The sequence below is a fragment of the Orbicella franksi genome, chromosome 11 (genome assembly GCF_964199315.1).
Source record: "Orbicella franksi chromosome 11, jaOrbFran1.1, whole genome shotgun sequence".
In the NCBI taxonomy this organism is placed as follows: Eukaryota; Metazoa; Cnidaria; class Anthozoa; order Scleractinia; family Merulinidae; genus Orbicella; species Orbicella franksi.
The window spans coordinates 2379926-2402024 of record NC_138155.1 but is presented as its reverse complement, the minus strand read 5'-3'; the positions used below and the strand labels follow the sequence as shown (position 1 = coordinate 2402024).

The 22099-nt window shown below is 41.5% G+C and overlaps 2 protein-coding genes across 2 annotated transcripts in view; both read left to right on the top strand.

The window, feature by feature from the left end:
- Positions 1-22099, top strand: part of LOC145502871 (uncharacterized) — a 76036-nt gene that overhangs the window by 19478 nt on the left and 34459 nt on the right. The window lies entirely within an intron of this gene.
- Positions 1-22099, top strand: part of LOC145503278 (uncharacterized) — a 52530-nt gene that overhangs the window by 11674 nt on the left and 18757 nt on the right. The window contains 22 exon segments of the mRNA XM_081482773.1: positions 520-3225; positions 3466-3615; positions 3996-4163; positions 4785-4991; positions 5446-6273; positions 6402-6496; positions 6845-6973; positions 7158-7275; positions 7450-7628; positions 8391-8594; positions 8781-8882; positions 10610-10898; positions 11198-11395; positions 11823-12060; positions 12547-12709; positions 13848-14039; positions 14435-14625; positions 16097-16229; positions 16740-17019; positions 17338-17487; positions 20289-20433; positions 21288-21570. Of these exon segments, the coding sequence (XP_081338899.1) occupies positions 520-3225; positions 3466-3615; positions 3996-4163; positions 4785-4991; positions 5446-6273; positions 6402-6496; positions 6845-6973; positions 7158-7275; positions 7450-7628; positions 8391-8594; positions 8781-8882; positions 10610-10898; positions 11198-11395; positions 11823-12060; positions 12547-12709; positions 13848-14039; positions 14435-14625; positions 16097-16229; positions 16740-17019; positions 17338-17487; positions 20289-20433; positions 21288-21570 (7148 nt within the window).

Genomic DNA, 22099 nt, shown 5'->3' with positions numbered 1-22099 from the left:
AGAGGAAGAGACCAACATTGCGGCGAGTTCTTAACGCCTTTGTCTCAAAAACCGTGTCGGCGAATTTTGATTGCTTTCCTGATTTGTTTTCTACGCCGGGTTAGACTTCGAGGTTCGAAAAAATATCCCATCTCTTCCTTCATTTGTTTATAACTCTTGAAACAATAAAACAAAAACAAAAACAAAAAACCTAACTACCCCAACTGATCCAATCGTTTGTGAAAGTATGCCAGAATTCTGGCATACTTATATAAACGATTGGATAAGTTAGGGTAGTTTACTTCTTAATTGATGTGTTATGTATTTCAATTTTCATAGAGAGTGAGCAACTTAATTACTTTGGAGGAGAAATCAGCATATCTCGATCTAAGATTTCCAACAGCGAAAGAGGAAGTATCCTGATTGCAGGAAACTTGTTGAGATCTCTCAGTATTACTGAAACGGACATTACCAACTCCAGGGAATTCGGAATCAAACTTATGTCACGTGGCATCGAAGTAGTTAAATTCGCCTCATTAGCTCTTGAACGAAACAAGCAAGGAATTGAAATATATACTTCGTACTTCGGTGGAGAAATCAGTATATCTCGATCTAAGATTGCAAACAGCCAAACAGGGAGTATCCTGATTGGAGGAAACTTGCTGAAATCTCTCAGTATTACTGACACGGACATCACTAACTCTCAGGAATTCGGAATCAAACTTATGCCTCGTGGCATCGAAGTAGTTAAATTCACCTCATTAGCTCTTGAACAAAACAAGCAAGGAATTGTAGTAAATCCCATGTACTCAGGTTCGAAAGAATTTACGATTGAGAACTGTGCGATCAATGGATCACAGCAACAGGGTATGTATATGCACTCTGACACCAAGAGCAAAATCCGCATTTTGAACTCTAGCATCACGAACGGTGAAGACCGGGGTCTCCATATCGAAGGACGTTATCGACAAATGGATTTGAGCTTGTTCGTCAGTGGCAGTACATTCGCTTGGAACAAGAAGGGAGCCGTTAGCTGCAGCAACAATTATGGAAACGTACCTGTCATCATGCACTTTGAGGCGAACAATTTCTTTCGCAACCAGGGACCCACTGTTGAACTCTTCTCTGGGACTGAAACAGTAACTTGGGTGTTCTTGAATAACACTTTCAGTGAAAACCGAGGCTTTTCTGTCATCGCCATGGGAACTCACTATCGCTATGGTACGCAGTACAGACCAAACGTGATTGTCAGTAGCAATAGGTTCTTGAGCAATCAGTGTCCAGATAAGGCAGTGATTGACATTCGCAGGGACGCAAGTAGTTTTATTATAGAAAACAACGATTTCGAGTTCAATTCAGGGCGCTGTGTGCTTGTTGAAGGTACAGCTGCATATGTTCCTATTTCCATAGCAGATAACGTGTTTAACGAGAATGATTGCGGGGATAGGAGTGTGGTAGAAGCCCTGCGCTTGGACCAACAAGCTAAGTTTGCAAACAACACTTTCACCCAAAACAGGGCTGGTAGTGTTTTCTTGCTTCAAGTCGTACATAACCACCAACCAACTGCTCAGAAGGAAGAGTTGACCTTCAAAAACAACACTCTATCCAAAAACATTCCTCATAACTCAGCACAGTTGTCAACTGCAGCGGATTCATGCGCTGTGATCATTTCCGGCATCTTGTATCACAAAGAAACAGAATTCCGCTTTAACAAATTTAATAACTCCAAATACCTGAGCGAGCTTTGTGTCTTGATTCCTGCCATTTCTCCGCGTGACATTGTGAGCGTGACACATAACTGGTGGGGAACTGCAGTCGGTAGTCAAGTGCGTGACAGGATAAGGAATTTTGATGACAATTACGATTTTGCTATCGCCGATGATTCGCCTTTCCTTCTAAGTAACGATGACCCAACTTCAACTGTGGTTGAACAGCACGATTCTAATCAGCATGGAAGTTTCCTTTCAGGAAGACTGTTCGAGTCCTTAACACTGAAACTTTCTCGGAGCCCGTATACCGTGACATCAGATTTCACCGTCCTAGATAACGCCACGCTATCCATAGAAGAAGGTGTCACGGTTAAAATAAGCCCTGGAATGAGTATACTTGTTGCTGGAGCGCTCAAAGCGCACGGAACACTTGAAAAGCCAATCATCTTCACAGTAAGGGAACCTGCAAGCAGAAATGATGATTCACATTTACCTGTGAGACTTGTGGATGGGAATTTTCCATGGGAGGGGAGGGCAGAATTGCTTTACAAAGGCTCTTGGAAACCAATGTCTGCTTCTAGCAACACACCTATCAGGAGCATCACTGCAGTAGTATGCAGACAGCTTGGATATGGTCCACCAAATGTTACCACGGAGAACTCAGATGTCTTCAGACGGAATTTAAACGACACGTGGCTAATGGAATTACATTGCTATGGTAACGAGACATTTCTACACGAATGCCTCTATAACCAGCGAGCGTTCAACTATAGCAGTGCCTTTGCAGTTGTGAAATGTCAAGGTGCACCCTGGGGAAATATCCGTTTTATATCCCCCAGAGAAGCAAACGAATCCCATGCGCAATCTATATTGGATCATGTGGAGTTTTCACACTGTGGTTATCGCCATCAAATGGCTGTCCCAGCAGTGGAAGCGGCAATCGATGTACCCAGACTGGAATCTATCACGATTAGAAACTGTACTTCAGGGGGATTACGAGTTTACTTTCCAGGAACTGTTGTGCATCTAAATAACAGCAAGTTTGTTAACACTGGAGAATCCGGAATAACCTTTTTGCAAACACAGCACAACATTCTGGTGGAGAATTCGGAATCATCAAGAAATCAAAGAGGTGTTTCCTTTGAAGAACCAACTGCTGAAAACATCCCTCGAGTCCATTATGGACGAGCATTTCTATGCAATGCGGAAAAGTTTGTTAATGTTACGAATCAAACACTTCTTTATTTCGACATTCCGAGGCTGGAGAACATAGTGGCAACGGAAAATTGTGAGAAAGTTTTAACCGTACCCAAGGGTCAAGGAATCAAGTTAACCCTGTTATACTTTGAGGGCTCTCAGAGGTTGATGGTCTATGACTCCACCCACACTGTCAATTTGATCGTGGAAAAGTCAAACAATGACATAACAGCTCTTGATCATAAAGAGTTATTTATCCCACGTGATACAATTTTGTTGAAGTGGAATGGTGACGTCAATTCTAAAGTTGTTATTCAAGTGGAGGACATAAATATTAGCGGTGAATACGCTTCTTTATGATTTTTCTCCATATGATATACATCAGTAAAACAATAACCAATTTTGATTTTGTTGAAAGTTTACGGAAACAGAGCTAAAAACTGTTATATATCGCTTGTTATTGTGTTGATAATACTTAAAAATTAAAACTTGCAAAGAAACGTCAGTTCACAATGATAAAATGTAACCTCGTCTGAATTTAGGGCTTACACGCCCTAATCTTTATTTTGTTACTTCGCAGATGCTCCTTGTACCTTCGAGTTAGACTTTTGCGGTTGGCAGACGTTTGACAACATGACAATCAAAGGTCTCAACGTAACGAGAACATGGAGAATAGCTCGGCATATAAGGCCAGATGCCGCAAATGACTATTCTTACTTTTCTCCGAACGGTACGTGTTTTTACCATGTGAGAAGCAGCTAAATGTATGCGTTTTTACTCATTTATTCCAATTTGAAAACAAGACTCAAGTATTTAATTTGTTCAGTTTCCACTGATAGTAATGTGTTTCGGTAGTTGGTGGTTTTCCTTTTTCGTTGGGGGAAGGAAGGAAGTGTAAATAATTATGGTTTTCAGTTGTGTTAGATCTATTTGCGTAGTACATGTAAAAATGGAAGACTACGGGAATTCCCTATGTCCACACTATGCCAAATTGGTTAATATCACTATAATGTCATTCGTGATAAGTTCTTTCCCTTTGTTGCTTAATAACTTGTTCCACTGAGAAAGTGGTAAAACTGGGCAATGTGCAAACATTTTTTTTCTCTTCAGGAAAACGGCTTTTGATTGGCAATGACAACTCACTATATTTACACGCTGACGGGCGCGCAGCCATCATTAGCCCTCCAATAACAAAACTGTCCAAGTTATGCTCTGTTGTGTTCTTCTACCGAGTGGTAAGACAAGGAAGAGCTGGTCTGTCACTCTACATACAAACAGGTAAGTCAAGTATGACTTGTTTTCTGTTCAGCCATTTAGTTTTGCACTGAAAGTCTTGAAAGTCTATTCAACGTTCACAAGGTATTGAGGTAGCTGACTAGCTATAAAAGGAAACATTTAAACTGGATGAAGCCGAATAGAACCCTCTGTATAAGATAACGATGATTTCTGGTATAGCAAGGAAACTCAGGGGTCGTGTTGACATCTATCTCCATAATTTATAACTTTTGTTATATGATGATTTGTCCCGGAGCTCCGGCTGGAGCATCGGCTATTGACCACTTCCGTTCTTCATCGGCTTCTGCCTGGGCAAGCCTTCCTTGTGTGTTCAGTCGTGGCCCATCCTCCTCATTTCAGACTGCCCACTCCTTCCCCAGGAGCCCCATGGGCGACCCTCCTTCCTCTTGCCCTGAGGGTTCAATCGCAGTGCCTGTCGGGTGATGTTGTTAGCTGGTTTCCTTAAGGTGTGACCTGTCAACCTCTAATCTTCAAAATCTGAGTCTCGGTTGGTTCCCCGCCTGTTCTTTCCCCACAGCATCTCATTTGTCTGTCCAACTGATTTTAAAACTCACCTAAGTCACTATTTTTTACATATATGACTCATCATGTGTCATTCTACAGGAAAGTATCGCAACACTGAGCAGAGGATAATCTGGGAAGCAAAAAATATCGAGGTACCGAGTTGGAGGAAAGTGATTGTTGAACTTCCTAACGACGTCGATGAGTATAGATTGTTGTTTGAAGGCGAATACTACAAGGCGACAGGCTATTATTCAAGAAACTTTGTGACTATTGACAATTTGGAACTACGAAGCTGCTCTCATAAAGGTAAATTTCTCCTACTAATTTCTTATCATTTACAACACAAACTTACCGCACCCTTTCTGATCACGGTTATTTGTTACTCAAACCCTCCTCAGAACTGAAAGAGTCGAGCATATCCTCTAGATTGCTTGCACAGCGAGTCGATGTACGTAGATTTCCTCAAATGTAATGTACGTCCATCCAGTAGACAGTTATGTTCGACTGTCTCCTGTGTCCAGTTAAGTCAAATGCCGAAAGAGTCAAATTAAGGATAAACAGCGTACCTTGTTCCAAGTCAACACAACAGTCGTACCAAAATTTGAATTCATCATAGTTATAGTAGGAATTCAAGCTAGTTTCTTTCGTAACGATTTCTTTACTGTCTTTTTCTTTCTTCGTTCGCCTGTTTGTTGTTTCAAGGTTACAGTTTGTCCTTAAGAATAATTTCGTGTCTTGAGAGCTAACCATTTTTTTGCAGAACACCGCATTTTCAACAGTGTACTCAGTAACAACAGCCATCAAGCAATTAGCTACACGTCCGTGTCCGATGGAAGCGATAAGCGACCTCACTTCACCACAGAGCGTTGTAAAATCACTGATACACCTACATCTTCATTAAACGTGCATCAAAAGAGCGCTATTTTCTTGGACATCCAGGACAATAAGTTTACACTTGCCAACAACTTCATCTCTGAAAACCGTTTGGGTGGAGTTCAAGCACAGTTGGGACGAAGCGACGGAACAAGCTTACCAAGAAGCTTAATATACGGCAATACGTTAATCAGTAATGCAAACGGTACAATACTCATAGAAGAAAGGAAAGAAATGAAACCCAATAACGGCTTTGTTTACATTGTGGACAACGCGTTTGGAAGTAACAAAGGTCATGGTAGCACCATTAAGCTTTCTGAAACGCAGAGTGAAATCGTGAACAACTTTTTCTTCAACAACTCAGGATTACACTCCATTGAGTACGACTTTTCCAATGTTTGGTCCAAAGAACAGAAGTGCGAATTGAACACTTTTTATCTTAACAAAGGACTTGGCGGAAACCATGGTGCAACGATCCTGTCCAACGGACCAATGAAATACCACAGCAACAACTTGAAGAATCCGTCCAACCATTACGAGCTTAGTTCAACGACACAAGCGGTTACCGATCCGATTGATGCTGCACAGAATTGGTGGGGCGTTGGAATAGAGTCTTCGGTTGGTTCGCGAATATACGAGAAAGAGGATGACTACAGACTGGCCGCTGTTGAGTACAAACCTTTCAAAAAGCTAGCGCCGAGAAACATCTTATCCAGTGAGTACAAAATGGAAAAGAAAATCTAAAAAAGTGACGTTTAACCAAGAAAACTTGTGAATTCACAGTCAAATGATCCTTAATTGCCATGAATTATAACTGACCGCTCTTGTTCCATTATTTTGTAGTTGGCTGTCCCGCTGACTGGCTGAGCATAAAATCAACGTGCTTTGTGTTAAGAAGTGGAAGTAGGACTCTAAATGAAGCCAAGGATTATTGCCAGGTATGCAATTCACTGAGCCATTGGTTGCTTCAGAGAATTCCTGAGCAATGGGATTTCTCATGGTAGTGAAAACCAATTTGGTGTACTTATGTAAAAATCTAAGAAAATCTCAAAATGACGCTTTCGCCTTAGTACAAAAATATTGAAACAAAAACACTAGAGTAAAAAATTAATGTTAGAAATGGCAAACCTCGCCACTGATGATAAGTTTTGTCTCAGCTGTGGTATATTCACGCTTGTACTTAGGACCAAACTAAAACATGTTGATGTTTTTCTTGCCTCAAGTTCATACTATAATTATTTCTCGCCCTGCATCCTTTGACTTTTGTATTTCACTTGTATTTAAAGTACTACGGAGGACATGTGGCATCGCCTTCTACACCAGATGATATGGAATTTATCGATATGGCCATACAGGCATCAAGACCAGATGGAAAACCACCTGCGCCTATATGGGTGACAAAGGAAGATGACTTGGTATGTAGTTACATTAAAACCAGAGAGTGGCATACTCTCTAGACAGACTTTATTGCAAGATGACCAAATGTCACAAAAAATGTTTTTGGAAGGCACCTAAGAGCACCAAAGTGAACGATGAAGGTGTTGATTGCCCAAAAGGACACCATTTTACGCAGTTTTTATTCACTTTTTGTTTCAACAGGAAGAGAAGAGAGGTGGCGAACGAGCTAGTCGGCAGTGTACAGTTATGACACACAACAGAGTTCAAAAAGAAGTCCCCTGTAATAGTCTTTACCCTTTTGTCTGCACAAGAACAGCTGGTAAGTCAAATAAGATCGACCCGATCACCAGAAGTCCAATTTTTTTGTACTTCTGACGGAAGTTTGAGCATCACAGAAGAACACTGAGTGAACTTCATGACTCGTTACAAACCGATTTTACCGTTAGTGCGTTTTAGTTCTACTATTGTAGCTCTTAAATTCCCTCTCTTTTAGTTATCCGCTGTCCAAACGGCTGTTTTCACAACGGCGACTGTGTTGGTGCCACATGCTTCTGCTACCGAGGGTGGACTGGACGCGACTGTTCTCAGTTTCACTGCAATGACATGCACAACTGCTCTGGCAATGGGCAATGTGCTGGACCAAACCTGTGCAAGTGCTTACCAGGATTTCTTGTAGGTTTAAAATCAAAGATTAGTAAATACATTTCGCTCGATCTTGTAAGATAAGTTGAGGTGTAAACATTAGAATTGAAGTAATGATTCCCAGTTCCTGGTTTTTGCTCTATCTTGGCACGAAAATTACCTTAATTGTGCACATCTTGGTTCGTGCCTTCCATCCCGAAACTTTTAGACGTTAGTTCGTTTGGGATCAGACCAATCATGTTGTAGCGACGTAAATGTTAGCCAATGGAATACATAATTTTGATTGGCCTCAAAGTACACAGTATGTTGGCATCATTATAACAGTCGGAAGACTATCCGCTGAGTCGCGCAGGCTGCTTCATTTAAACATCTTTTCGTCGCCACTTTCACAGGCCTAGGGTCAGAGTTATTTTCTGCTGAGTTCCGAGGTGTTTTTGTAATTAGACCGGAATTTTCAGTTGAGCCGAAAATTACTTGTTTCAAATTATGATTTTGTCGCTCGAAATTTAAGAGATGTCTCCTACGCGCTGGTTTCAAATAAACCTAAATCTCGTTACTTTTTTGTTGCGAGTGCTGTTGAAGTCAACGACATTTAAATCAATTTAGAAACCAATCAAAACTGTCTAACGGCTAACAGTCGCATTGCTAGAATCGTGCTGTGATTGGTTAAAATTCATGGTTGAAGTCGTTGCAGAATAACACGGAAAGGGGCCGAGGGATCAAACCGAGCGTTAGGTGTTTAAATACTTTTTCTTTTGTCCCTGCTAAATAAACCACTTCGTTCTATCTCAGGGTCGAGGGTGTACCTACTCCTATTGTACCAAGTTTCACCGTTGTTCGACCTGTTCCCAAGATCCAGGATGCGGCTGGTGCGACAGCTCACAACAATGTATACCGGGTACCTCTGTTGGGCCTTATGCCAAGCAGTGTCCAGACTGGTTTTACTATACTTGTTACACTATTGGCAGCGTTCACCATTGTTCCAACAATATACAGGTAAATACATGTGTCTATTAATAGCTGTCACTGATTCTGATTCGAAAGAGTTATCATTAATATCTCCAGTTCTGAGCTGCATCTGTTTTCACATAAAAATTGGGTATTTAATGAGAAGAAAAATATTCGTCGACATTGATGATTTCAGTGGCCACCTCGATGAACACTGTTGTTGTTGTTTTACAGAGGGTCGACTGCACCAACAGACAATGTAACACAAGTCAAGAGACAACTACCTCAGAGTCATGCCAGAAGTGTGAAGATCTAGAGAAGTGCTATAATTATGTTGTGAGTTTCTGACACCATTAATTACGATTACAATATCGTTACAAAATGAGTAACCTGACCAGCCAATAAACTGGTTAAGGACTAACAATCTAGAAGTGTGACCATTACCCTTGCATCGTAATTTTGGGCAAGACACTTCTCTAACTTGCACAGTTCCTTCCTCCGCACAGGTGTACTTACTTACTTACTTGCTTACTGCCCTTATGCCTGCTGGCATGTAGGGCAGCAGCAGAGGCCCTCCACCCCTGTCTGCTATGGGCTAGCTTCCGCATGGTACCCCAGTTGTGCTTAAGGATCTTCAACTCTCCCTCCACAATTCTTCGCCAGGTGTTTTTGGGTCTTCGTCTTTTTTTCTTTCCTTCTGGTGTCCAATGGAGGGCTACACGTGTGATGTACGTTGTCGGGTTCTCGTCTGAGCACGTGCCCGATCCATCTCCATTGCTTTCTCATGAGGATGATCTCCATGCGCTCTTGATGACACTGAGCAAGCAACTCTTTGTTTGAGATGGTGTTTGAACAGAATACTCTTTGAAATTCTTCTCAAGTGCTTTGTGTGGAAGACTGATAGTGTGGTTATGTCTCTTACTTTCATTCTCCTACATTTTGAGCCGTACAGAAGGGTGGAGACCACACAGCTCTGGTACAGCCTTAGTTTGGTCTTGATGCTGTACTGTTAAGACTTCCGTATATTGTTGAGCATTCTGAATGCATTCCTGGCCTTGTTTAGACGTTGCTGATGTGATTGCCTGCTCCCCCACCATGCCTGACTATGCTGCCTCGGTATGTAAGCTCCTCGTTTGTTGGGAGATCCTCTCCGTTCACTCGGATTGGTGGAGGATTTGTGATGTTTAAAATCATCAGCTCAGTCTCCTTCTGGCTGATCTTCAGACCTGCATGTGTTGGTGGCTGTGGGAGACAAAAGCCAGATCGTCGCCAAAGTCAAGATCTTCTAATATTGAGAAAGGGTCCTATCTTATTTCTCTTGCTTTAATTTATCCCCAGTTTTTCGACGCTCTCGTTTGTCTGCTCTCGCCTTTCTCTTCACGGTTCACGGTTCCCTTCCCGAGTACAGTACTGTGTAAGCTGTAACGTCTCATCTCTGATGTAACTTGCGCCAGTTTCCCAGTGTCATACATTGTTCTCAGGTTCCAGAATGCTATCTTGGTCTCGCATTTGGCGTTCAGAACTTCCATTATCGTGCCAGTGCCTTCGTTTCGGCTTCCACTACTGACATTCATACGAGTATCTACCGATGTTCCTGGAGGCTCGCACACCCAGTAGTTACAGTTTCCTTTGCTGCTGTTTCCGTAAGAAAAACCCTTTTATGGCACTGGGTTATTAACCCTGTGCCCAACCCCCAAGTCTCGAGGCCCATTGGATCACTTTTTGCCAGGCCTCTATCCTTTGACCTGTTCGGCTTAGGTGGCCCTACCAGGAGACCCACAAGCCCCCCGACCACGACAAGCTAAGGTTGTGATCCTACGGGGGGTCCGCACATGATTCTAGAGTTAGTTACACCTCCGCACAGGTATACCTAACTCTAAATTCCTGTAGATGGAAAGCTACCAGCCATTCGTAAATAAAGTTAGGATTAGAATCCCTACAAAGGCAGCCACAATATTCCCAGTCACTTAAACATTTGACTGAAGCTTTAGTCTTGCCAGACTGAATTTTTCACAAATAAGCTAATTATCTTCGATAAAGAAGGTCTATTGATATCTTTATAGGAAAAGGGCAGATGCAGAGCATGGAATGAAACTCGTTGTCCTCATGGCCTCGTACAAGTGGATTACACAAATCCAAATCGAATAAACAACACCCTTTTAAAGAGTAACGTAAAAGTCATCGATCCCAACATCGCCATCATCTACAGCTGTCCCGTCCTCCTTCCTGGTCAAGACGATGCGACGTCGGTGTTTGTTGCTCCTAGAGATCTGGGAATCAAAGTTGGTGACGTGTTATCTAGCGCGCAAGCGGGCGGTGTGATGCACATAGTTAATGACACCACAAACACTGGTAAGATTTACACGTGCATATTAGGAGAATCCGTTATTAGCTGTTATTCTGAATTATTAGCAGACCGTAGCACCCATCACTCTAAGGTTAATGGCTTCAATATTTTAAGGGAAGAGGCTCTTTGAAATCGCGGAGCCCATGAGATAGAGTCAGAGCCCAAGGGTTTTATCAGCCTTGGAGTCTTGACACAAATTTTGACTTTTGTTCCTTGAAGCAATTTATGGAACCCTTTGTTTCTCTTCTGGAGCCTTGGGTTCTTTTGAGACAAAGAATAATGTTTCTTTTTTCACAATCTACAGGGCCATACACAATAATAATTGGAACACCCTCCAAGATTGAGGACGTCATTCAACACGCCGATTTTACTCAGAAAGTTTCTCCTATTCGCCTAGTCGACGACTCAACGCTGGATGAAGAACCAAACTTAGATGATTTGTATGGTCTAATTGATGGACAAATTCAACTGAACAACACTGGTCTTCATGTGCTACCTGCAAGTGAGTCTTAAATGTATTCAATACAACAAATTTTCTTTAACAAGTGTGGATATATTTTATCGTTCTATTCGTAGGGAATCTATTTATTGGGCTCACAGTGGGATTCTTTTTCTAATTTTCACTTTAAAGTAAAGCAATTACAGAACGTTCACTGAGCCAGGATTTTCTCCCATTTGGTAGTTCACTGATCGAAAGTATCGCTTAATTATTTCTAACTACATCTGATTTAAAAGCCACGCAATCTGCGATTGTTTGCCGGTTACCTAATTGAGGCTGCCTTGGATCTGTATCCTCATTGCGTTTAAGAGGCTTGCAAATAAATTAACGTTTCTATGGAATTGTCCGAGAAAGTCGGATAGAATTAAGTGGAAACTGATTCTGTATTTCATCGATCTGTCAATCAATTTATCTTGAATTTGACTTTTAGACACATCAGTTTTCAAGTGCGTAGGACACATTTACAAAGTGGACGATGATTTAGTGACCTCTCAGTTTCTGGTGATACACAAAGATCACGCCAAAAGTGTTAGACCAGGGGATGTAGTGGTATCTGCCCAGAGTCATGGATTTATAGAGAAGGTGGTTAGAGTCAATCAAATTTCAGATATGCTGCTCATGGAAACAGAACTTGAGAGGTGCACAGAGAACTCTACCTGGATACACAAGTAAGAGCACAACGGGTCGGTGAATAGGGGTCACTTACTTCTGAAAGTTAAGTTGATAGTAGGCAATAAATCTATGGGATATTGTCTCAATGTGTTACAGAACTGTCGAAACTAACTTTTTGATCAAGCTAGGGGCCGCCCAAGTAATGAAAGTTAGAATACATCAAGTTTGGAAGTAATGAATGGCGTTTCTATTGGGAAAAAAATAACTTTGCCAACATCTAGCCATCTTAACCGAACAAGCTTGGTCAATGAAGGATTTATTATATGGGATAAAGAACAAATTTTCCTTGAGGGACACAGCGCGTAATCCCGTGCGGCATCTTGCGCTCTTGGATAGCTAATCACAGCGCAGAATCTGATTCATCTTGCCCGCTCAGCGTAGCCATATAATGAACTATGTTAAGACAAACAACATCCATCTTGGCCTCACACTTGTTCAATAACCCATATTTACAGTAAAGTGTTTTTTCTTGTTTCTTTTAGGTTTAAACCTCGTCTACAAAATTCGAAATCTGACAACGACGTGGTCTGTACCGGTGGTGATAACAGTTATAGATTAATAATAACTGAACCTGACAGTGAAAAACAACAGATATCAGTTAACGATTCCATCATAGGAAGGAGCAGTAATCCCTTTATCGCAAAGGTTGGGAACCTTTTTCTACCTGAATTTAGAAGAAATAAAAAGTAAACATCTTAATGCGATAACCGAAACTTAAACTATCTCATATACCAAGTCACAGCTAACACAAAAGGCACAATGATTTACAAACATAGTCAGAACTAATGATAAAACTTTACAAATGGCGTAAGCAGATTGACAAAATTAAGATGGTTTAAAGGGTGCCTTTAATTTTCCATCTAGAGTATGCTTCTTGGTCTTAAGATAAAAACTTTATTTAGCCAAGCCTAAAAGCGGAGCTCACAGTCGGGTCGTTCAAAGCCCGATTAAGCTAACCCAGGAGAATCGATAATATTGATTTGAGCTTTGTAACTCTGCGGTGAGTTAATATTGTTTTGCCACTTGTTTTGAGTTTGAATAATTTCAAACTACACAAAACATCAGCAGTGAGAAAACATTTTTGTACCAAAGAAAATTAACCTTTGGTTAACTTTTAATGCTGGGTCATCGTTAACCGAACAACCGAGCACTAATAACAGTAAGTTAACCTGGCTTGGGCCTGCGATCCAATCGAAAAAGCCAGTACTTGAGCAGCGGTCAAGTTAAAAAAATACACGTGACCTCGATGAGTTCTGAACTTGAGCCCGCAATATAGTCACCATACTCATATAGGAAAGAAAGGAAACCCATGAATTGATTTTCGTGTGGTTTTTATGGTTAGCGGTATCGCTCATGGGAGGGTGCGCACAATGACGACGGCGCCGACGGAGTCGCGCAACATGGCGGCCATACTGCCTTGGGTATTGCGTACTTCTTTGATATTGGACATCCATGCTATGGTCAATTGGCACTTGTCAAGACAAGGTATCCTGCGACCTGTATCGTGAGACCATATCGCTGGCTCAAGTTTCGAGCTCTTGAAGTTGTCCGCTGACCAAGTGCTGTTTTTCGATTAGATCGCGGGCTCAACTAGGTAAACTTGTAATCAGGTCGGGTTGTTCGGAAGCTGGTTAACGCTAACCCAGGAACGTTAACCGAAGGTATGAACTATTACTGTATGAAAATGTTTCACTGCTGATGTTTTGTAGAGTTTGACATGTTTGAGATTAGAGATTGGAGTGAATTTTTGGCACGTATCTTAACCATTTCCTATTGCTTGTAGGTGGTGGAATCTCACGTGACTGGGGATTTTATACTGATTGAGGTTCTCCCAGTTCAATCTGTTTTAAATGGTACAGCTGTTACCGTCTTAAGTCTAGATCAACTGCACAAGGAACACAGAAGGCACAAGAGGGATATCGACAAGGGCACATTTAGATTAAAGAAGAGTCATCGTGTGGAAAAGAAGTTATCGGTGAGTCAGTAAAACGTTAACGCCGAAATGTCCAAAAAATATGAATTGGACAATGTCCACGGAATAGTCAGTGGGTCGAAAGATTCCCTGACTGAGCTGAGAGACTTAACCATCAGCACCGTACTGATTGACTTCCTGTCTGCTTGTCTGACTGACTGACTTACTGACTGACCGAATGACCAACTGACTGACTGACGACGGTCTGAGTGACTGACTGAGTAACTGCTTGCTTGATTGATTGATTGATAGACTGTACCTCCGATCTAGCAATATTTAGCTAACCTGAAACTTGCCGATTGCCCAACTGAACGACCGGATTGCCAAATGGCTGGCTTGCCTTCATGATTCGTACAGACCGAACCAGATTGATTGGTTGCTTTTGTTTTTATTTGTAGCTTCTTGGTGGCAAGGGTTACATAACTGTCATACAGACGTTCAAAATTGACACGGAAGTTATAATATCCATGGGAGTGTTTACTGAAAAGGATAAGGATGGTGAACAAATCATCAAAGACTGGTTGTTTGGTTTGGAGATGAAAGGTGAAGTCATCTACAACGTGGATATGCAGATTGGAGTTGAAGTCAGGTACATGGCTAAAATGTCACTTATAAATTTTACATTATATATATATATATATATATATATATATATATATATATATATATATATATGTCTGGATTTATGAAAAGCGTGATAACCTGACATGCGTGAAAACGTGAAAACGTGAAAACCTAGAACTTTTCTAAGAAAATACACAGGCTTTTTCAATCAGTCAATCACAGACCTTGCTTGTGTCTGGCTGGTTGGCTGCCAGCCCCCAAGGCTGCAGGGGCGTGGATGGCCAAGGTTTGTCGTGCAAAGAAAATGACCAGTTCAACTGACATAATGTCTGTCTTTGTAGCCCAGCTCGCCCCCTGGGGTTAGACCCCGGCGTTCCAGCTTGGAATCTTGTAGCCAGGCACCTGGCCTCTCTTACCTAGCCCTTTACGACGAGAGCCCCCCGCGTTTTCAAGCGTCGCAAAAGTTTGGCCCAAATTTGACGCTGTTTTCATAAATTTAGACATACATTGGCAAAGAATGCCTGGAAAATCTTCCAGCACGCACCTGCATCCTTGGAGTGTTACCCACAACCAGTTAGGGCAACAAGAGCTAAACTAGAGTCACCCCTAATCATTCTGCCCCAAGATATGGCTGGATTTATGAAAACCGTGCTAATTTTAACACAATTACCCTGACACCTTTCCAAGAAAATACACAGGCTTTTTCACTCAATCAATCACAGGTAGTCTGTCACTGCACAGCCTACTCACCCACCTTGCTTGTGACTGGCTGGCTGGCTGCCAACCGCTAAGGCTGAAGGACGTAGGAGGCCAAGGCTTGTCCTGTAAAGAAAATGACCAGTTCAACTTACAAAAATGCCTTTCTCTGTGACCCATCCCACCCCCTGGCGTTAGACCTTGGGAGGCCCGCTTATTATCAGCTGGTAGCTGGGCACCTGGGCTGTCTGCTCCAACGGAAATCCCCCTGGGTTTTCAAGCGCAGCAAAGGCCTCCCTGTAGGTTATCCCGGCAGGCAGGCAAAAACGTTTTGCCCCAAATTTGACATGGTGTTCAGAAATTCACGCATATATATTTGATATCTTTAAAATTCTTATATCAAACTAGGTTCACATATTTCATTTATATCTTTGTTTATTTAGCAAGGTTTTCCCGAATTAAATTGTAAATAATTTTAATTTTATGTATCTAAGATATGTTTTAACGTGTAAATAGTGTCCCCAATTAGTTTTTTTAAAACTTAATACCTTTGGACTCTCAAATAAAGTCTTCCTTTCATTTATTAATTCGAAGGATGATATAGTGCGTTGTCGATGCCGTTGATGTTTCTAGATCTGGCGTCGGCTTCGTCGTTTCTGGCCAAATTGCCGTCAAGTTAACTGTCTTTGTCAATCTCGCCGGGGTCCTTTCCCACACAATTATCGATGAAATTGTAGATGTGGTTACTGTAAATTTTTTTTCAATGTTTGGGGTTTTTCCTCCCGGTTTTCTTTTTGCAGCGGAAATATTAAGGGATCATGGCCCATTCATCCCCCCGTTGAGATATTAGGCTTTTATATCCCCATCTGGATTTTTATCATGCCATGTGCTTTGTTTCTGGAGACAAGCGCCAGCGCAGAAATACAAGTTATGGTAAGATCTTGTTTCTGTTTCTGTTTCTTTTTCTTTTTTGTTGTTTCTGTTTCTGTTCTCTTTCTGTTTTAACCGCTGTTGTTTGTTTGTGTTCTGTTGTTTTTGCTTACATTTGTGCAAGGCGTGGTAAATTAATAGTTGACATGTTGGATTTCGGATCGAGCGGTCCTGGTTCGAAATTCAGCCTGGGCCAATGGGAGATGTTCTTGGCAAAGACAACCTTTTTCTTAACTCTGCTCTTCTCCTTTGAGGGATTTTAATGGGCAGTCACAAATTAAATGCATGGGGTAACCCTGTGATAGACTAGCATCCCACCCAGTGAGGTGTAGAAATACTTCCAGTTGTTTCTATAAGGAGATGTCGTAAACTGGACATTGAGAAATCAAAGTCAATTTAAAAAAAAAAAAAATGGGATTTCAGATTTGCTTGGGTTCTTTCATTTAAAATCTTCAAGTAGGTGTTCGACTCTACTGATTTGCACTCAATTTCAATGTTGGTACTGTTACCTAGGCAAAGGCGTATGTTCCATTGTCGCTGAGGACTTCAGCTTGGTTAGATATGAGCGGATCCGCCACAGTAAGGGGTAGACGTAACATCATCAGCCCTGTTGTAAGTACTGCTAATCAATCCCACTTCTTTTGTAACACTTGGTATCCTGGCTTGCTAATCATCTTCAAATCTCAGATTGCACTGGAGGAGGAGGAGGACGGAGGAGGAGGACGGAAAACCGGAAAAAGTGGAGAAAGTTTGGCAAGAGGCACAGGTCATCAACAAATTAAACTTCACCCAAGTATGACCGGTTAGGAAAAATTGATGGGAATGAGGCAAAGTTATCTAACCCTCACCACCTTTGTTTCCTCCTAGATGAGATGAATTTGATTTCTTCGGTTATTTCACCGTGTCAGGTCCAATTAAGTTACGTATTCTAGTCTTACCGAAATATTGTAATCAAATGCGCAATTATTCGTGCCTTTAATAGTAAACATTTGCAAAGCGTTCATCTGTAAGTCCATTAAACTTATTTCAATTATTCCATTTTTGTTATCATTTTATCACTTTGTAAAATGTAAGTAACCTGTTTTGCAGTTCAAGGTTGCTCGTCATTTAGATAAAGGCTCCGTTAAAACAGAGGCTGAGATGGCAGCAGAAGTTCTGTTCACTCCAAAGTTGACTTTTAAACTTCCATCTCTGCCGAAACTTGTGAGAATACCTCTGAAGAAGCTTAAATCATTCTGGAAAAAGGTCGTCAGCAAATTCAGTAAGCAACACATTATTACATCATTATGTCTACTTTCTTATGTTTATGTTTTTATATTATATTTATATTTATTTTGCTTTTTTTACGTTCAGCACAGGGTTAAGCTACTTTGTTGGTAAAATAATGCTTTGTCATTAGCTAAAACTCGGGGCTGATCGTTAAAACAATGGCTGAAGCTATTCTACAAAATCAATTCATCTAGAACGAGATTTTCTAAGGTGGATAACGCTATTCACTGCATGGATAAATCGTTTAATGTAAGAACAAGCTACATCATCCACTATATAGTGAATTATACGATGGATGGCGTTTTCTATCCTTGCCTTAGAACAACTGGTACCAGATGATGGCATTATTCAGGCCGAGTATTTCTATAGGTCATTCCGAAACTGCGCAGGGAGCTGGGGCGAGTTTCATATTTTAACCAATCGATAAACTGACACAACCACATGAAAGGTCACGCTGAGAGTAGTCATTTGGCCAAGTTTGATACTTCTAGGGTAAACAGAGACCAAGTTATGGACCTTGAAACATGCTTCAAAATCCATACAAACGTCTCTAATGTTGAGTTAGCGTCCCCCCAAACCATATAACCGCGTTTCAAGGTCTATAACTTGATCTCTGCTCATTCTTGGTCAAATTACTAATCTCAACGCGATCCCTACCCAATTTCTGAATAGCAAACAACTCAGTTTAGTTAGCGGATAAAAGTATGCCTTCCTATCGCATACAATCTTCCCGATACTGAACATTACTGAAAGAGAAGAATGATCATCGCAGTTAATTTTCCAATTTGAGCAATTGGAAAGAAGAAGCCTGAAAAAAATCAGGGCTTCAACGGGATTCGAACCCGTGACCTCCGCGATACCGGTGCGATGCTCTACCAACTGAGCTATGAAGCCACACATTGGGAGCGAGGTCAATTAGTTGAGTTCATATCTTCCCGTGAGGAGTGAAATGATGTGAAGTTTATATGAAATAATTCATATATGAACTGCGGTTGTAGATGAAAGAGAAGAATGATCATCGCAGTTAATTTTCCAATTTGAGCAATTGGAAAGAAGAAGCCTGAAAAAAATCAGGGCTTCAACGGGATTCGAACCCGTGACCTCCGCGATACCGGTGCGATGCTCTACCAACTGAGCTATGAAGCCACACATTGGGAGCGAGGTCAATTAGTTGAGTTCATATCTTCCCGTGAGGAGTGAAATGATGTGAAGTTTATATGAAATAATTCATATATGAACTGCGGTTGTAGATGAAAGAGAAGAATGATCATCGCAGTTAATTTTCCAATTTGAGCAATTGGAAAGAAGAAGCCTGAAAAAAATCAGGGCTTCAACGGGATTCGAACCCGTGACCTCCGCGATACCGGTGCGATGCTCTACCAACTGAGCTATGAAGCCACACATTGGGAGCGAGGTCAATTAGTTGAGTTCATATCTTCCCGTGAGGAGTGAAATGATGTGAAGTTTATATGAAATAATTCATATATGAACTGCGGTTGTAGATGAAAGAGAAGAATGATCATCGCAGTTAATTTTCCAATTTGAGCAATTGGAAAGAAGAAGCCTGAAAAAAATCAGGGCTTCAACGGGATTCGAACCCGTGACCTCCGCGATACCGGTGCGATGCTCTACCAACTGAGCTATGAAGCCACACATTGGGAGCGAGGTCAATTAGTTGAGTTCATATCTTCCCGTGAGGAGTGAAATGATGTGAAGTTTATATGAAATAATTCATATATGAACTGCGGTTGTAGATGAAAGAGAAGAATGATCATCGCAGTTAATTTTCCAATTTGAGCAATTGGAAAGAAGAAGCCTGAAAAAAATCAGGGCTTCAACGGGATTCGAACCCGTGACCTCCGCGATACCGGTGCGATGCTCTACCAACTGAGCTATGAAGCCACACATTGGGAGCGAGGTCAATTAGTTGAGTTCATATCTTCCCGTGAGGAGTGAAATGATGTGAAGTTTATATGAAATAATTCATATATGAACTGCGGTTGTAGATGAAAGAGAAGAATGATCATCGCAGTTAATTTTCCAATTTGAGCAATTGGAAAAAAGAAGCCTGAAAAAAAAAAAAAAAAAAAAAAATCAGGGCTTCAACGGGATTCCGGCGTCCGCTGGCCATTAGAATTGTAGTAAATCTATACCAGGAGAACTTGCGCGCGTGATAGCGAGCACGAAGTCAATATGTCAAAGGATGTTGTGCTTGTCAAAGGTCTAAAATTAAAGTCGTTTTACTTGGTCTAATCATTTTTGGTCTATTCGAACCGGATGAAAATCAGCCGCTCACGATGGGCAATCAAGAATCGTGGCATTTGGTGAACGAATGTGTGATTTCACCGCGCCACGGCAGCCTTGAAATGACTCCTGAAGATTCGGTAAGCAGAGTAAGCCAGGTCGATTCTGGTCATTCGAAAGCGCTTTCTCGCTCTACTACTAAGTCGTCTTCATCAAAGAGAAGAAGAGACGCTAAAATAAAGGCGGCCATTGCAAGCCTTCAAACAAAACAACTTGCCGAACGAGTAAGGAGACAATGAAGTACGTGAACAGAAGTTTATAGAGGAAATGGCTCAAAATTAGAGTGGAAACTTGAATGTCGAAATCGAGAACTCGACCTACTGCGAAGAAAAAGAAATAACGAAATGATTGTGATTTCCGCCCCAAATCAGTCTGAAGTAGCACAGCTCGAGCATGAAATAATAGGTCAAGAATCTAACGAAGGAAAGGCCTTCAATGATAAAATCAGCAAGTTCAGTAAATCTTCGCCGTCTTTGAAACATTATGTAGTGCCCTGTCCTAAAGCAATCACTGAGTTTGAAAGAAAAGATGGTGCCTGTACTGAAGTTAATCCTGGAATTATTGAGGAACTGGTTTTCCAAGATCTTAATGGAAATCTTTACACAGATACATCTCTGGATAGGCAAGCTGTCTAGTATGAATACTCTCTATTTTTTACAATTTCTAAGTCCTTGTCGGTAAAGAACCTAGAGTTCCATGAAGTTCACAGCAATGACTTACATCGGGCTCTGCTCAGCCACCAAAGTAAATGAATCAGATATGCTGACATTCTATGCTGCAGTACGGTCACCTCAACAAGGGTATTACAGTCCTCAAAGTAAATATTCCTTTCAAATTTCAGCTAATTCTATTAGTCTAGCTGCAAAGCCTCCATTGTACAAAGACTTGTCTTCCCCTGGTTATATGTCTGTGTCCCAACCAAAAGCCATGGCATTTCATTGTGATAATGGTGACACCGCTGCTCCTCCAGCAACTTCTGTCACATGGTCATCTTGCCTTGGGCCTGGTGGAGAAATCTCTCCAACAGTTAGTTCCGTAGTGGGGATAACAATGTTACTCTGGCGTCAACATCTATGGGTAGTTCGATTCCCCCGACAATTTAGGCCGAACTCCCCACAAGTCCATTTAACCACTCTCAGCCACCTTATGTAACACAACATCAACCCCCTACTTCGGTGGACCTTGTAGAAATAACAATCACTCTCTACAAGTAGAAGAACCTGTAAATACATTTATTGGTAAACTGAGAGAAGGTCAAGAAACTGCGTTCCACTTCACCTTTAGCAGCTTACAAACGGATTCAAGTGTAACTCTTCTACGAGCTCAAGAACAGCAGCGAATACCACCACTTGAAATTTTCAAATTCACAGGAAAACCTATTAAGTGGCCCGAATTCATCTGAGAGATTTCGTGATCAGATTCACAACAAGACAACTCTAACCGACTCAGATCGAATTGCTTATCAGTTACAAAATCTTGACGGGGCAGCAAAGAAAGCAGTGGAGAGTCTGGTGTCACAGGTCATAGTTACCCAACCGCCCTTGAGACATTGAAACGTCAGTTTGGGAAACCTAACAGTGTGGTCACAGCTTATCTGAATGATATGCTCAATAGTTCCTATGTAACCTCGAATGATAGGCGAGCACTTCGTGACTACTATTACCAAGTGAAGGCCTGTACGACATGGTGTGTAAAGATGGGTGAGTCTGCTATTCTTCAAACCCCAACGTATCTCAGTAGGGCAACTATGAAACTACCGGTGAACCTCAGAGTAAGATGGTATGAACACATAGATGGACGCAGTAATAGATCTAAAATAGTAGAGTTTGAGAAGTGACTACGTAAGCGAGTAGAAACACTGTTTAATCCCCTTGAAGATTTCATATGTGAAGAACGGAACAAGAAACAGACGCTTCCCAAGTCAAGCTAAGACTCAGGTTAAATCCCCTTACTACGATAACAGAAACCTCTCCTGATGCTCCGAGCAACAGCCTTGACTTGTCAGATTCAAATCAAGACTAATGCCAATCACCGAACAAGGAGCAGGAGAAGAAAGCACCATGAAGTGAAAAGAAGTATGTCATTTGCAAGCGCAAACACCCTTTGCCTTTTGTCCTGTCTTTAAGTCTAAGCACTCGCAAGAAAGGAGAAAAATTGCATGGGACCATGGACTTTGTTTCAATTGCTTGAAAACAAACCACCAAGTCAGGAGTTGTCCGAGTGTGAAACGTTGTCTAAAAAAACGATGTTGGCTTCCCCGCCACACCCTGTTAAATGCAGATCATCAACTAGGATCGCGT